General features: G+C 39.0%; 1 protein-coding gene across 1 annotated transcript; it reads right to left on the reverse strand.

Moving 5' to 3' along the window:
* Nucleotides 1-2,286: 2,286 nt before the first annotated feature.
* On the reverse strand, nt 2,287-16,391 carry atp7a (ATPase copper transporting alpha). The gene is made up of 23 exons (XM_079250506.1): nt 16,210-16,391; nt 14,947-15,071; nt 13,317-13,821; nt 11,545-12,324; nt 11,121-11,333; nt 10,872-11,035; nt 10,465-10,626; nt 10,253-10,329; nt 8,899-9,121; nt 8,485-8,718; nt 8,274-8,365; nt 7,841-7,968; nt 7,542-7,696; nt 7,312-7,446; nt 6,953-7,147; nt 6,432-6,614; nt 6,113-6,326; nt 5,884-6,030; nt 5,653-5,795; nt 5,222-5,425; nt 4,426-4,543; nt 4,198-4,300; nt 2,287-4,112 (listed from the first exon to the last, which is right to left on the reverse strand). Exons 2-23 carry the CDS (start codon nt 15,058-15,060, stop codon nt 3,839-3,841), a joined length of 4,563 nt encoding a protein of 1,520 aa, XP_079106632.1. The 5' UTR covers nt 15,061-15,071; nt 16,210-16,391; the 3' UTR covers nt 2,287-3,838.
* Between the last annotated feature and the right edge of the window lie 1,187 nt (nt 16,392-17,578).

Raw genomic sequence — 17,578 nt, forward strand, 5'->3', positions numbered from 1 at the left:
TCTGCCAGCTCTCCTCATTCAGTGTGCCAAAGTTAAGTTTTTGTCTCATTTCCGCCATTCAGATGGATATTTGAGGAGTCCCTCCGTCAGTTAACCTCTTTGTAATGAGATGTTCACATTTGTCAATGTGATTGATGGATTTATCGAACGTGCTAGGGAAGGTTTTCTCCAGCTGGACCGGATAAAAAATTTAACCTTTCTCATGACAAATGTGTTGTGACCCTTGTTGAATTGTTTTAAGTGAACTTTTTTTTTTTTTTTTTTTTAAATGACGACTTTTTGATCATATATTGCCACAAACCCTTTATCATACTTTCCGATGTAAGGATGACAGGCTGGTTATCACTTACCTGCATCTTACTGATTTATTTTGCAATTCTTACATTTGCCAAATCTGTGTACTCAATTTTTTGACATCTAAAAACTTCTACATTTACTTCAAAGAGTATTTCAGCTTACTTGAATTGAGTTCAGTTTGCCAAAACAGTAACATTAAACAAGTCTATTTTATATCTAACCATGTGTCATAAGTAATGATACTCAAGGAATCTGCCCTCTAAGACGTGATGTAATGATGGTGGCAGTATTAATGAGCCAACATGGTGCTATTTGTCTTAATATTCAATACTTCACATATTTATTCTGCTTCTCAGACATGTTCTGAATATGCCACTCCTCACCTGAGCATCGCTGGTTTTAACCGTGTGCTCTCTAGCAGGTTATTATATAACACACAATTAATGTTCACTCTTATTCCTATGATGCCAAATCAAAAAAGATGATGTAATATCTGTAAATTTAATGACTTGCATAGGTGTACTGCACAAGGTGGCATAAATTATGTAGAAGTTCAAATCATATTGATTTTCAGGTTTTGAAGCACATTTCTAGATCTATTTGAAGTAATTGAAGTTTTTAGGGGAAAATGCTCAAAATGCTATGACTGTATCAAATCAGACCTTTCCTCATCAGTGTTTGTGGACCTTTTTTTTTATTTTTTTTTTTTTTTAACATTTCTGTGACACATTTTAACCTGGTGCGGATGAGGAATGTAGAAACTCCCAGCTAGAAACCTGCAGCAACAATCTCCTGCCTCATGATTCATCATAGTTCACAGCATTGGTAGAAAAACGTACTTACAGTTATGTGAGCACACTATGACAGAGTTCAAGCGTGGTGGGCTGATAAAGCAGGTGCAGTCTGATGTAACGCTGCTCTCCCCCACCCGTTCTTTGTAATTCATGACAGTCAGCTGTGTTTGGACGCAGCTGGTGGTGTGAACTTTCTTGTTGGACTCTCTTCTTTTCTGTTTGTGCATAAAACTGTGACTTCACATCAGTTATTAGAGGATATTTTCAATTCAGGGATGAGAATAAAAAAGATGGACTTAAAGCCACAAAATCTAAAAGCAACTAGATCATATTATGAATTTTAATCATTTTAAATGTATTTTTACGGACCAAATGTGCTCCATTTAATGCAAATGTTTACATTTATTTTAATTGAAATATAATGAAAGACTTGTGAACATTGATTCAGTTTTACTGCATCCTTTCTCATGGTGGTGTAATTTCTGTAAGGTGTTATAATGTTTAAAATGTTGTAATTTCCCTACGTGTATTACTGTATAAGTAACTTTACTTTAGATTGTCAGTGTTCTTACAGAAAGACGAGCTGGAGCTGCTCCTCACAGATTTAAAGTGAAGTTTGTTAATCTCGTGTTCAAGGTAACTGAATGTAGCATTTACAAATTCCAGGTGTTTAAGGTGTGTTAGTCTAGCAAAGCACAATATTGTAACACATCATATGCTGCATCTTTAGAACTTACATCTTCTGCTCAGTTTCCTGACCACAATCATTTTTTAGTGCATTCTTTTGAAGGACAAAAAAATAGGAAAATATATTGAACTATTCTTTAACATTTAATGAAAATTTATTTCTTTTATGTTCAAATTTAATCACTAATGAGCACATTCACAAACTTGACCCTACCAAAACAAATTAAAACTCACTGCACAAAAAAATGCAAATGGGACTCAAATAGAAGTCATATTTTGCATTAATTTGAAATTAATTGTTTTATACTGATGTGAAAAGAACTGTATTTGATTGCTGTGCAGTACTCTGGGGGTGATGTAATGTTCAAACTAACTGGATAAAATAAAGTTGATGAATCTTGGTACTGTTGATTGCTTGGCCATCAGCATATGGCTCCACGGTACCATCTTCTGGGCAAAAGTGGACACAACAGGGCTACATTACAAAAGCATTTTATTTGAAGGCACACAATGTTCAGAACTAAATAAGGAGGAAAAGAAAAGAAAAAAAACTAAATAAGATATCAAACGTGGACTGCACACATATCTGAAGCCCCGTGGACGTCTTCCCAAAGCATTACACACACACATTGAATTGGTAAAACTGTACTGTGCAAGATGCGAACACGACAGAATACGGTGCCTAATGCGAAAGTGGCAGGACAAACTTGTGGATTTCTTTTAATCTAAAAAAAAAAAACTTTAAATCAACCTTTTATCAGGACATCTTTTGCCCATCAGATCACATAAAATAAAGAATGGTAATGATCTGAGTTTACTTCAATTGTATAATGAGAATTTCTAAAACCATCTACATCATCAGGGTTTGACTCAGGAACGTGTTTGGCAGATCTGCAGGGCACTACCGTGTTTCCTGATTCCCCCTGGATTTAAGGGTGTTTCTTCATTTAAGTGCATTAGCATTTTTTCTATTTAAAAGCAAACAAATTTGCAACACAAAGAAAATCTTAGGAACAGTAACACTATTTTAAGTACTGTAATCATGACATGTATGCATTTACAGACATTTTTATAGCAAAACCTATTTTGCAGCTGGTAAAGTATTCAAAGCATAATGTAATCTATCAATGTAACAACTTCTAAATACAAGCGTGAATAATGTTCACAGTCATTGACCACAGGTGCAGAACACAGGACCTTCAGCGGATCTCTGCTTTAAATCATTGACCTTTGTTCACACTATATGCACATTCAGTTTGAGATAACTTGCGTTCGGTGCCATCTTTGGAATGTGTTGGACTTTGCAGAGGTGGCGTTTTATATTGGCACTTGGGTAATCGATATCTACAGCTCAGTCCATTATGTTCAGCAAACAACATTTTTGCTAGATAATGTTTAAACTCCTAATGTGCTGAATAATTACACTTTTTGGGAAAATGGGATTTGACATTTGGATTGAATTCAAGAATTAAGTTTTCAAATATTTTCACTCCTTCATATAGGATATAAAAGAAAAAAAAAAGATAAATAATGACAATATAGTCTGGAGTATTAATTACATAACAGTGTATATAATTTTCCTATTGAGGAAAACTGGTTCAAATAAACCTCTGCAGTGTCCACTCTTACAATGGGCACTGCTGTTAAAATGTCTTTGGATTGATGTTAAAGATTGTAAAAGGCAAACGACTACAGTGGCAGAGAGGATTAAAACTCTGCCTGCTTGGTGCGGACACCTGCTTTGAGGCTCTGAGGAGACTTCATGTTGCTGAACAGAGCGTCAAAGGCTTTGTCAAAGAGTGTCCCTGGAGGCAGTCACCTCAACAAAGGACAGTCTGCAGCTGAAGTGCATGTGATCAGTTGGCTGAGCAAAGAGAGGACAACAGGCATATATAAGCTTTCTTCAAGTAAACGGTGCTGCCCGGGGGCACCTACAGCAGATGGATGGGACATTATTCAATGTAACCCTTTCATCTCAGCTCGGTCCAGTCTTGAATAAATGCCGTTACTGTCTATATGAGAATGCCAAACTCTCTGCTCGCAGTGTGAGCCTCACACACTCAGCATAACTCCTCCTCGCACAGTGCCTCCCCCACCAGTAGTGAATGTTTGTCAGGCTCACTGAGCACTAAGCTGTTGAGCGAGTGCCTGTCAGAGCGCAAGGAGTTGATCGAGGCTCTGCTGTAGTTGACGATGCGATCCAGCAAGCTGAGTTTGGGGGAAGGACGACGCATTTCACCCATTCCGATGTGAACGCTGACATCAGACAGGCTGCCCTGCTTCCTGTTATTACCAAGTCTAGCCTCCAGCTTCTCAGCACTGGGTTTAGTGTAACTACAGAAAAACACAAGGACAAAAATGGATTAATACAGTCACAAGGGGAACAGAACACCAACAAAAACTTGAAATATTTCATTACCATTTCAGTAAAAGAGAGGACAAAACCACAGAGACAGAAGAGAGTGCCATTGCAGCAGATCCCATCCACGGCTGTAACACCAGACCGATGGGGAGGAATACACCTGTGGAAAAAACAAAATACAAACACAAAAGAATACTTAATGACCTAGTGCTTAAAATTGCTAGACTGCTGTCAATCTGAGATGTCATAAAGATTAAAAACTGAAATATATATCACTGTACCTACCAGCAGCAATAGGAATTCCAACCAGGTTGTAGATGAGAGCAAAAACAAAGTTGATCCTGATCCTCTTGACGGTCTTTTTAGAGAGATCAATACTACCAACAACATCCAACAGGTCGTTCTGCAGAGTCAGTCGAAGAAGAGCAATATGTGATTATTATTAAACTGAGAATGAATCTAAGTCACATTCCAAGTTGCAAAATGTTAAACCATCTTCAGATAAAAAGGAAACAATTTTATTCAAGTTTTAGTAGTTTATGATGAAAATTTAAATCTTAAAGTTATACATTATTGTTTGTTACATTTAGGCTTTTGAATGGAAAGATACTGTCACCTTTTCCCATTTCTCATTTTCTACATCCTCAGCTCCTCTCATCTAACAAAATGAGACAGTTTTGTTTGGAATCTGTCATTCTAAACCATCATCAGATAAAGTGTGACACATGGCACAGCTGAGTCCTTGGTGGAATATTTTAGGACCTCTGTCAGACAAGCATGACAGTGTTAATGACAACCTACATATTTACTTTTATTTCAAAGCAGCAATATCTGTCTTTAGTACTAAATAGGCTCATGTCACCTTCTAATGCATCACGAGGCATATTTCAAGAGTCGGGTTGTTTCTAGGTAACAGGCAGGGGGAGGAGGGAAGACATGTTAGCACAAGATATAGAAAGAAGAAGCAGTCAAGTTTATATTGTACTGCATTGGCTCGTCTGTGTCCCTGTAGTAAACCAAGTTTGATGCTTTCCTGTTATAAACCTGAATTTACAAAAAGTCTTCAAATTGAAAAGATTACCCTGATCAAAACCACATCTGCTGCCTCTATGGCTACATCTGTCCCGGTTCCTATGGCGATGCCCACGTCAGCCATGGCCAGAGCTGGTGAGTCGTTAACGCCATCTCCCACCATGGCAACTCTCTTTCCGGACTGCTGCAGCTGCTCCACTTTGGCCACCTTGTGGGAAGGCAGCACCTCGGCAAAAACCTTTCTGATGCCCACCTGATGGAATACATCGAGAGAGAGAGAGGACGACTCAGAAAATGACAAAATATTTCCTAAATGGATTAACATTTAGAATTGAGTAATAGGAAATATTTTGGCTTATTTAGAGTTTTAAAATATGTTTCGGCATATGTCTCAGCTGCATCGTCGTTATTCAGAAAAACATTAATATCCTGTCAAGAGCTTCCTCTTTTTGTTTTATTTTTTTACAGCACTTTTCTCACCTGCGCAGCAATGGCCCGAGCTGTCTTACTGTTGTCTCCAGTCATTAGGACCACTTCCAGACCCATGCTGGTCAGAGTGTGAACTGCCAGCTCAGCCTCGGGTTTTACTGTGTCAGCTATAGCTATCATTGCACACAGCACATCTGTGCACAAAAGAGCATTGTAACAATAAGTGTAACAATAAGAACTTGGCTAACGAGAATAAACCTAATGCTGAACAAAGCTACTCACTGTCCACAGCAACAAGAACAGCAGTGCGTCCCCTGCGTTCATGCTCTATCATGGCTTCATCGACATCTGGTCGGATTTGCAAACAATTCCTTCTCATCCATTCTCTATTGCCAATCAGGACAACATAGCTGGCTGTCTGAACTAGACCTGTTCGCAACAAACATAACATAAATGTCAAAGAATCACGACTTCACTGCATCTGTAACAAGTTAAAAGAGCCTTTACTTACTTAATGGCTGTGGGTCCATGATAAGTGGGTGGGAGCTGGTGGATATGCAGGTGTCACTGATTTGAATGAGGACACTGTTGCGCTGATTGTTGTCCTCACTGTCACTGTCGGCCTGCTTTAACAGATTCTCCGTGTTGCTGACCTGACATCGGATGCCACATCCCGGCACTGCCTGAAAGTCTGTGCACGTGCCAAGAGACTCTGTACTGAGCTCCTGCGTTGAAAGTAGCAACAGATTTGTACAGCTGTCGAAAATGTCAGTTGACTGGCACTTTACACATTGTGTGTGAGTGGGAGTGAATCTGTTATAAAGACCAACCTGTTTGCAGTATTTGGTGATGGCTGCTCCCAGAGGGTGTTCACTGTTGTTTTCGGCTGTACCCACAATGGCCAAAAGGCGGGAACGAGGCATCTTATTCCCCTCCACAACCATCTTCACTTGGACGACCTTCGGAGCACCATATGTGATGGTCCCAGTCTTGTCAAAAACCACCGACTGGACCTGCATGTATTAGAAGATATTAATTACATGGCTGAATTTATTGGTGAATAACTCTTAATCCTTGTAATATTTAGAGTTGGCAAATTCTGTCTGATTGCAGTTTTGCAAGTTTATGATATTTCCCTGTTTCATCACAATTGAATGAATGAGTCACTGACCAGAACCTGATAAGTTATTGGACCCACTTTATTTTGACTCAGGTGTGTTGGAGGGGAGAGACATCTAAAATCTGCAGCATGTGGCTCTCAAATACCAAACTTGCCCACCCCAAATCTAGACATATATATTCCCCAACATAACATCCCAAAACTATTCACAATAGTATCATCTCTACCCACCTTGTGTGCCATCTCCAGCGGCTCTCCTCCCTTTATTAAGATGCCATTTTGGGCTCCAACCCCTGTACCAACCATCACAGCTGTTGGGGTTGCTAAGCCAAGAGAACAGGGACAGGCGATGCATAACACTGTTATGGAGGCCTGGAAGGCAAATCTAATCACTGCCTCGGCTCTGGAAATGCTTCTATCGTAACCCTGCATAGCAAAAAATGGTTAGTAAGAGACAAGAAGAACAATACCACAACATAACAGAGCTGTGACATTATGGGTTGTGTTTAAAAAGCTAGAATAAAATGAGTAATTTCCTGTTATGTTGAGGTACTTGGCAATGAAAGACATAATCACTGAGAGCAACTCACAGGAAAGTACATCTCCACAAGAGAGAAGTCCAAAAACCCAACAATAATCCAGGCGATCAGCGTGAGTAGAGATATGCCGACAATGAACGGCACAAAGTAGCCACTGATTTTATCTGCGTATTGCTGGATGGGTGCCTTGAATAAACAATGTACAAATAATTTAGCATATACAGAATTTTTTTTCTTCAAGCTAGTAAATACGAGTGCAGATTTCAAAGCACATGAATCACCTTTGAAGTCTGAGCCTCCTCCACAAGTTTAACAATCTGAGACAGTGTGGTGTCCATGCCGACATGAGTAGCACTGACGAGCAGAGAGCCATTCTGGTTTATGGACCCTGCAATCACTGAGCTCCCGGGCTTTTTTGTCACAGGCATGGCCTCACCTGGAATCACAAACAACATAATTTAGGCCAAATAAAAAAGAACATCAAGGTGCTCTTTTTATTTATTTATTTTTTTAATATCATCATAACCAATACCAATATCATTCCCTTACATGACACTTGTTAGTTACCAGTGCAACTAACCTGTGATGAGTGACTCATCAGCCATTGAATGTCCTTCGATTACCCTCCCATCGACTGGAAACTTTCCTCCAGGGACAACTTTTACCACATCACCTCTCTGCACCAGTTCAACATCCACCTGCTCCTCACTGGAACACACATAAACAACAAATAATGGATCTGTTAATATACTGGGTGGGCCAAGCATGCATTGTATTATAATTAGTGTTCTTTGGGTAAAAACAGCTGTGATGAACACTAAGAAAAACTTGGTTTTCATTGTTGTCATAGCAGGAACTCCTATTCTCACAGTGGAAATGTAGTTGTGCATACGTCCCCTGTTATGCTGTGTTGTCACCTTTTGGTTTTTATGTAAATATAGGTTGCAATATGATGACAGGCTGAACATATGAAAGACTTCTGCAACAATCTGGGCTTAGAAAACAAAATGTACCTGAGAATAGAACTGTCAGGGCCGAGAGTGACCACTGTTGCCTCAGTAGCTTGTAAAGACATCAGCTTGGACAAAGCTTCAGATGTTTTGCTCTGCAAGGCAGCACAAAAATCTTTTTTACTCAATAGCAACACATGCAATCAAAGGGCTGGAAATTTAAAACGTGAACTTGAAATATGACACATATCAAAAACAGTACAAGCTTGTGTACCTTAGCAATCTGTTCAAGCCAACGTCCCAGTGAGATGAAGACAAACAGCATTGGCGGTGTGTCAAAGAAAGTAATGGGGTTGACTTTGGCTTTCTCCACTATCGCCACTATCAGGACAACACATGAGTAGCTGAAAGCTATTGTTGTAGCCAGAACTATCAGCACATCCATGTTGGCAGACTTGTGTTTCAGTGCTTTGTAGGCTTGAATGTAAAAGTAGCGACCTCCGATAAACTAAGAGGGGAAAAGAAAAGATGGCAGTCACTGAGCCAAAGACATCTGTGATGCTCTCCTGTCTGAATTCATTTTCTTTTTTTTTTTTTTTTATAGAAGCAATCAAAAATGCCATACTGAACATTTCTATATCATGTTTTCTGTAATTTCAATAAATCCGAAGTAACATGAACAAGTTACCTGAACAGGCACACAAAAAATGAAGGAGAGGAGGTTCATGATGGACAGACCCGGGAGCAGCTGTTTCTCCAGGAACATGGTGGAGTGGTAATGGTTGCGGTCCTCTACTGTAGCACAGTGATGATGGGAAACATTCATCTTGTGGTCCATAATAATCATGTAGATCATCATGCCCATCACAGGCACACAGAAAAACAAGCTCACAAGGAAGGATTTTCTCCACCTTTGGGAGTAAGAGAGGTAACTGTTAGTTAAACTGGAAGAATTTAATTTGCAAACTGGTTTTATAGGAATAAGTATTACAATAGTGATGAAGGTTACATACAGCATAAAGTGTCATGATCACTTCTCTGCTAGAATTTCCACAACCTCATCAAACTCATATGCTCCACCTGAGCTCGCTGATTGTTCATCATCTTCACCTGCTTCCTACTCTACTTAAAGCCTCTCCTGTTTCTGTTCCCCTGCCAAATGGTCAGCAGGATTTCTCGTCAATATCCAGCATTCAGTCTCGTCTCCAGATTCCTGTCATCGACTCGGATTAATCTTGTCTCGCCTTGCCCTTGTCAGATCCTTCTCGCCCTGTGTTTTGCCTCGACTTCGACGCCTGCTCCGAACAACCACAAATTCTTTCCTTCTCCAACTGGACAAGTAGCCTGAACTCTGCCTCTTGCTATGACCCATGCCTGCCTAACTACAAGGTTTTTGGATTCTGGCTTCCAACAGCTTTTCAGGAGCCAGCCGCCACTTCCTGCTGTATCGGACCCTATCTTCCCCCTGAACTTCCCCCGTTTTAATAAACCTTAAGACCTTTTTTTTTTTTTTTGTTCGTGTGTGTGGCTGAATTTTCGGGTCCTCAAGGGCACTGCATTACATAAAACTCAATGCATATGTCTGACAGATGAGCCTGTTTAAACATATAGGGGCCTAAATGCATTCACCAGCATGCATTTATCTAATTCAATTATCAAGACACCAATAATCTCTCTACTCGGGTTAATCAGCACCCGATGGCCAATTATAGCTAAATATATTATATATCACAAACTCGCACCCCAACTAAAAGTGACAGATGTTTAACACTTTTTTTTTTTTTTAAACCAGTGCTAATGCTTTTCATAGTTGTGACTTACAATAAAAAGAACCAATTAGAAACTTTGAAGATGCCACTGACTTTCTACAAGCATCTTTTGCCAGAAATTTAGTCAGAACTGTTTTACAAACTGTCATTGGGAGAAAAAAACTCCAGAATACATTCAGTGTAAGAGAAGCTAAAGGTAGGTGCAGACACATACTGTTATCACATCAAGTTAAAACTAAAGCATATTCATGATAAAAAAAAAGGGTGTCTCACTGTCTTATTTCCTTGCTGTGGTCCAGATGACTGGCAGTGCGGTCTCGCTTAACTAAGGATGCTTCAAATCCCAAGTTCTGCAAACAAAAACCACTGGTCAAACCTCTGGTATCTATGATTTGTGCATGATTTCTCAAAACCACAACACTGTGTGAAAATGATTTAGTCATTAGAGATAAACAAAATAAACTGAATTGGAAAAAACAAAGTACCTCTATCAACCTGATAATGTCTCGTGGCCCTACAATTTCTGAGTCATATTTAACATGTGCTTTGTTGGTTGCCAAGGCAACAGAGGCATATATAATCCCCTTTTCTTTCATAAGGTTGGACTCAATTTTATGAACACATGAGGCACACGTCATCCCCCTGACCTGAAAGAAAGTGAAGAGGAACAGTCAAGTAACTAAAGAGCCAAAAATATAACATGAGAATATGAGGAGAGGAATGAGCATAATTTATTGTATCTATGGAAATGTATTCATATATCTACTATGAATTGTATCTATTACTTGTAAGCATGTAGATTTCCGACTTGTTGAATTTTATTTTTAGCTTTCATATTATGGGAAAAATAGCAATACTGTTTGCATTTAGCTAACCTTACACACCAACTCACCACTAGCTCTAGATTTCCATCTGAGCCTTCATAGTTCTCCATGACGGAGGCAGTAAAGCCCAGCTCTTTTACACACTCAGCTATCTTACAAGGGTCGATGACTTCAGTGTTATAACGGACCTCTGCTTTACTAGCCATTAGCGCTACCAGAACAGAGTAGATACCTGCACAACAAGAGATTTTCTGTTTAGGATCTGACAACAGCAACAAAATAGATATCAATAGCATAAAATCTGAACATCTACAAACCGGGTTCATTTTTGAGGTTTCGCTCAATGTTTGACACACAGGACGCACAAGTCATCCCTCCAATCTGAATATAGCATTTAGAGTCTGTGTCTCCAGTGCATCCTAGGGGGGTTTCATTGCAAGAGTCACTGTCCAAATCCTTCCCTTGGATGGGTGCTGTACTTGGAGATTTTGACAAAACGGGATCTGGCGCAGGCAGCAGAGAATTGGTTTCTGTTCATAGAAAACACGTGTTACTTGCAGGATGCTGAGTTACCTTCACCTTACAGTTAAAATACTTGCCATAGCTGTGCTGAAAGGTAACAGAAAAGTAGAGGCGGCAATAAAAGTTTTCAACATCTACAAGTGATTCTACAATCAAGTCAGGAGAACTGCTATGACAATTCTGTCAGTAACTAATCTACCACACAATCTATCCTCTTACCAGGTAGGAATGCATCAAAGCCCATGTCCTCTATGGCGTCCCTCAGCTCCTCAGGTGTGGTCAGAAGGGGATCATATTCGAAGATCCCCTGATGATCACCCAGAGAGACTTGTGCTGACGTTACTCCTTTCCGTTGGGAGATCACACCTTCAATGGACTGCACACAGGAGTTGCATGTCATGCCTTCAATGTGAATATTAACTACAGATGCCAGAGGCTGAGTAAAACAAAGCTGTGCTGCAGCAGGTTTGGACTGTGTTGCTCTTGCACGCTGTGATGGCGAAACACCAGGTACAGGTGATGTGGCTACAGGACGGAGAGGCCAAGAGGAATCCCATGGTTCAGTCTTAAAGTTTCCTGGAGGCAAAGCTTCAATGGCCTGTTGCAGCTGAATCACAGTGATCTTTAGAGGATCGTAGCAGATAGAGGCCTTCTCCTTCTCCAGAGATACTTCTACAGAAGAAACACCGGGCAGAACTGCAATGTTGTCCTCAATGTTCGCTACGCAGGAACGGCAATGCATGCCTTTCACCCTGAGTGCGACAAGTGTAGTGTCTATGAAGATTTCCGTCTCCTCGGATGTCTCTTCTGATGGTGAAGAAATCGTGTGTTTTTGAGAATCAGCAAAACGTTCAATATCTCTGGAGGACAGCTGCAGGGTACGGGGCTTGGACTTGGCAAAAGCCTTGAACCCTGCCACAGCAATCTGGTCAATAATGGTCTGGACAGTGATGAGGTAAGGCAAGTAGACAATTGTAGCTTCTTTAGACTCTAAAACAACTGTGGAGAGGGAAAAAAAAAATCAGAATACAGCAAAGTATCACTCGTTTCACAACACATAGATCCAAATAATTGTTGTTGCTTATCATGTCCACAGGAGGGCAGATAAATAGTCATAACCTATTGCATTCAGTATATTTATATCAACAAAAATATTTCTTTAAAATGTTATCTGCATTCTGTTTCTTGAAGTTCAAACTAAGTATTTTCTATTCTGCATATAGGCTGCTAATGCTGAATAGGAAGCCTAATATGTAATCTAAAGTAATGCAATCTATTACGTACGGACCAAAAATATTACTTATAAGATGGAAGGCAAATTGCCTTCAGTGACTTGAACTGGCTAGTGAACCTTTCTGTTATTTCCTCTCAGCTTTAAGTGAGTAATTTGCTAATTTTCATATTGAGCGACACTTCCAATCCAACAGCAACTACAATTTATTCATTTTCATAGATTATAACATTACTTTTCAATGAATTATCAAATCATATCCGGTATAGTTTTAGTGGAATCTTGAACAAAACTGAAAGCTTGGGTTTGAAGGTTTAATGCAGGTGAAACACCTAACATCTTCTGTGCATTAGAATGAATATTTATCCTAAATGTTAATTAAATTAATTTTAATCAGGGTAAATAATTTTTCTACGGTGCCATGGTAATTATGGTCAGTCCATTTGTATCTAATAAATACAACAAATAAAAACCAGCTGTACATTCTGCTACTTTAAAACCCGATGACACCTTTTATACAGCGAGCATAATCCTGTGTCTGTGTCACTACTTCCAACACCAGTTGGATTTCATGAGTCACTGTCAAATCCCACTTTGCAATCTCTCAGAGGTGAACCTACACAGCCTAAATGATGTGCAATGACATGACAGCAGTGAACTGTAAGACGTGCAGTGCAGCAGCTGTATTACAACATCTCTTGTAGCTCAGTCAGTGCGGTTATATTTGACTACAAACTTGCAAACAGGTCAAGTACATCACCTTTGATCTTTTCAATCCCTTTCAGTTTTCCTATCTTCCCTTCAATGGTGGTTGTGCAAGAGTGACATGTCATTCCTTCGATTCGTAACTTTAGAAGTGCTACCCCGGCTCCCACAGTGTCAGAAGGAGACAAATTTAGGCCTTTTTGCACAGGACTGCTGGGAGTTTGGATTTCCAGTGGTGTCACACTCTCCACTACTTCGCTCAATTGCTGTGTGGAAGTCAGCGATGGAACAAAGGTTATAGTGAAACCCATCTGTAGGAGGTTCTTTCGGACATCCAGCACTCCCCGAATTTGCAACAGCTTCTCCAAAGCTTCTTGTTGGGCTGCAGGTGTCAAACCTAAGGTGGGGATGAGCTGGGCATCTATCGATACTGGTGTGGCGCTGCTGCTGTCTGGAACACTTGATTCAAAGCCCATGTCCTCGATGGCCTCTGACAAAGTCTCTGGGCTCTGTTGATTGTGGTCAAATATGACAGTAGCATTCTTATCCTCCAAAGACACCTAAAAAATAAGAGCTCAGTTAAAAATGTAAACAAAGACTATGTAAAACTCAAGCGAAGTTAAATTAATCAGAAATCAATATTAACATTTGAGTGGAGCTTTTGATTCTACTAATGATAAAGCAACCAACCCCATTAGATAAACATGCAGCAAGTAACTTTCTAACTTATAATGCAATAAGCCTTTAATACTGGTCCGTATGTCTGTGGTGAAGTTCTGTATTCAGTAGATTATCCTCATAATCACGCTTACTAAAGAGACTTACTGCAAAAGTACTAAAATAATGTTCTTTCTTGTAGCTACATGTAACTATAACCATCTAATAGCATTTTACTGCCTTACTGCAAATCTGTCTCAAAGCTTTCAGCATGTTCTGTCAGCATGATGACCTTCAGCTTTCCCTCTTGAGCAAGAAGGAAACATGTGACACACTGAAGGCATCACCTGACTTCGACTTTGCCATAAATTAAAAAAACACACAATGGAAGAGTTAAGTAGTGAGAAAGCTTGTAGCTGCCTGTAGGATTAACTTTTTTCTTTTTTAGAAAAAGGAGACATTGAGCGCTCCACCAATGGTGAAAAACAAAACTTTTTGCTCATTGCATATCATTTCTACAGAGATTGACAAAATGATCCAGGCAGTAAATTCTTTTAGGATGTATTTCCTGTAGGTGGAACGAATATATATCGACCTGCTGTCACAGTCCTGCAAAGGGCAGAGCACTATCTGGAGCAAACTATTACATTATCTGCTCATTTAGCCTCAGCCTAAGGGGTAAACACACAATAAACAAAACAGCAGGCCAGTACTATTGCAATTAAGCCATCTCTCATGGCTACATTGATGTAACTCAGTAGTAAATCACAATAACTAGGCCTGAAGGAGTAAAAAACGCAAGATCAATCAAAGTTTACGATAGGCAGAAACGCTTAGTTTATATAACAATACAAATATATGTCATAACAAAACTTGAAAATTGTCCATTTTAGAATCCAGATTACCCTGTAACCACACTGAAGTAGTTTCAGATCCTATTCTTAAAGTGGAAGTGGAAAGCAGGAAACTTTAAGTCATCAAAATGTAAAATGACAGTAACTATAAATGATGTCTTTGGTTATATTTACCTTAATATGAATCACTCCATGGAGTGACCCAATCCGCTGCTCTATGGACTGGACACAAGAGCCACATGTCATGCCCTCCACTTTGAGGGAAACTGAACGCAGACTGATTGTCATGACTGCTTTACCTAAAAGCAAAAAAGGAAAATATTTATCTAACTTTATAACAATAACATGAAAATATCACAAAAATATCAGACAAAATCTAAACTAATGCTGGAAAACAAGGCATGTTTTCTCTTAAATAAAGAAAAAACCCTTCACAAACAAAAGTAAACAGACAAATCTGTATTTCTATAATGAAGTTTTAAATGATGAATAACAAAAAATTAAATCATAAACAGCATACTCATTTCGTTCAAACTTTAAATGAATTTAGCAAGAATAATTCTTCTGTTTTCTCAGAAAATACTGTTGGTTGTCTGATCCTTAATACTAACATTAATGCTTCAAATGATTTGCTTTTATTAACAATCACTACAGTAACGATACAGAGATATCAGATAACCAGAAAATGATTTTTCTTAATGAATCATACCTCGATGCCAACACAGCAATCACTGTGTTATGAGCTTGTTAACCTAGATTTACAGGTATTCAGAACTAGTCACATGACCAGATGCCATTTAGATTGATTTGGAGAAATTTAAAACAAAACTGTTCATCAGATATCTCAACGATCTGACACCTGTTTACATCTTAACAGACTGACATGAAATAAAACCAGAAAGACCTGACTGAAAATGAAAGACACCACAGAAAACACTAACAAATAAAAGCATGATGACATTGAAGTCGTTCACTTACTTTTAAAATAACACAACAAAACTGAGTAAACATAATTGTTATCTAGGGGAAGTTGTGCAATATCTATATTTAGCTAAAGCCATACAAAAATGTAAATGTGTTTAGTAAAGTTTGCTTGCAATGTCGCATGTCTATTACAGAAAGCTGAACAGGCTGCATAACTCATCTGTTAAGGATTATTCTGTTCTACAACTGTTTAATTACTTATCTGGCAGTCACAACAAAACAAAGCTTCGTTTAAGTCGTTTCAACACAACAAAAAGTTACATTTATAGCAGCTTTTGCTTTAAATGTTAGCCGGTCTTTACTAGCTGAAAAAGTAAACTGTAAAATAAACAGACTATACGTAAATAAACTGATATTTCCGCTGGACAGCTTTAGCAAACTTCACCAAACCAAAACACACCGCCTATTAAATAAAATCTTATATCAAATTTGACTTAAAATGATATAACTTACCTTGTGAAGTTGAAGAAACCCGTTAGCGACAAGCTATTGACGCTGCTTGTGAGATAAGCTAACAAGGGAGTTTACATCATTTAGTTACATTGCCCTACGTTACACTCGATCATGTGGGCAAGGTGGGGCATTGTCCCATGTGTGTATTAAAACTAACAACGCCGAATAAATATTTTTCTCCTCCTGCCTTCATACAAATTGTGTTTTTGTTTCTTTTTGCCAAGCAGACGTGACAGGCGACTGCACTCCGGTGCGTCAGTGCCAAGGGGCGGAGCCGCAGCGGAGAAAACTCGACAGTAATTCCTACCCCTAATTTACCTTAAAGGCAACGTTTTGTTCCTGCAATGCGAAGCTAAATCGTTAACGATAATCTCTGTAGAATACATTTATACATTTTTAGACCATCTTTCCCAGATTGGGCACATTTTTTGTAGTAAACGTACAATGGCAGGTTTGGCAGTTGCTTGTCAAGGCATACACTGAGTGGGCGTGTGAGCCTGCCAGACTAAACCCAGGGATTGAGAGTATGAGTAAGAGGTAGGAATAGTTTTTATGTAGACCTTTTTGTCCCTGTTCTGCCCTCTAAACCTGTCAGGTAGACCCGAAATCAGCCTTGTTTAGTGCTTAGTGTGTCCCTGAACGATAAACCTCTAAAACCCACAACTACACAGTGCTACCTGAGAAAGAAAAGGCTGTGTTCCATGTCCCATTTGATAAGGTTGGAAAGATCTCATGTTAAAGCTTAAATTTCCCCAAAACTTACTCTTCAACTTTGAGGAAAAAATACAGAAGAGTTAATGTTAACTACTATCTTTTTTTGTCTTTCAGTGCTGTGAGTTGATAATGTTTTAGTGTTTGTAGCTTTAAATCTTAAGGAAGCTGCTACTGACCCACGCCCTTTTCAGGAACAGTTCAGCAATTAGCTAAGGAGTCACCGGGAACACATGTGACTAGAACCACATTTAGGGCCACATAGAGTATATTTCAATTCCTACACGTGTCAATGTGGCAATCAGGCTTCATGACACAAAGGGTCTATTTCGCAAAGCACATGAGCTGGTGAAATAATACTGTCATCAGCTTTCATTTTCACTGGTGAGACTCCATCAAATTACACAATAGCACATCTATCTATCTATCTATCTATCTATCTATCTATCTATCTATCTATCTATCTATCTGCTGTAAATTAAAACAGCAAATAAAAATAAAATCATTACCTCAATAAAACAATAAATGCTTTGAGATTTGAAAGATGACCAGAATAAGAACACATTACAATTGGTAATAAAGGATAGCAAAATCTCACCAGAAAATGGAGAGATATAATAAAACCGGGATATGCTAGTTAAGACTTTTTCTGAACAGT

This window comes from Telmatherina bonti (assembly GCF_933228915.1).
Source record: "Telmatherina bonti genome assembly, chromosome: 12".
Taxonomy (NCBI): domain Eukaryota; kingdom Metazoa; phylum Chordata; class Actinopteri; order Atheriniformes; family Telmatherinidae; genus Telmatherina; species Telmatherina bonti.

Excerpts from the sequence above, each read along its gene's own strand:
- atp7a (XM_079250506.1), bottom strand. The coding sequence starts at position 15,060 with ATGACAATCAGTCTGCGTTCAGTTTCCCTCAAAGTGGAGGGCATGACA. Across the intron at positions 10,330-10,464 it reads ACATTATCAGGTTGATAGAG|AACTTGGGATTTGAAGCATC; the intron begins GTACTTTGTTTT and ends TTTTGTTTGCAG. Across the intron at positions 6,615-6,952 it reads CGCTGGAGATGGCACACAAG|GTCCAGTCGGTGGTTTTTGA; the intron begins GTGGGTAGAGAT and ends TAATACATGCAG.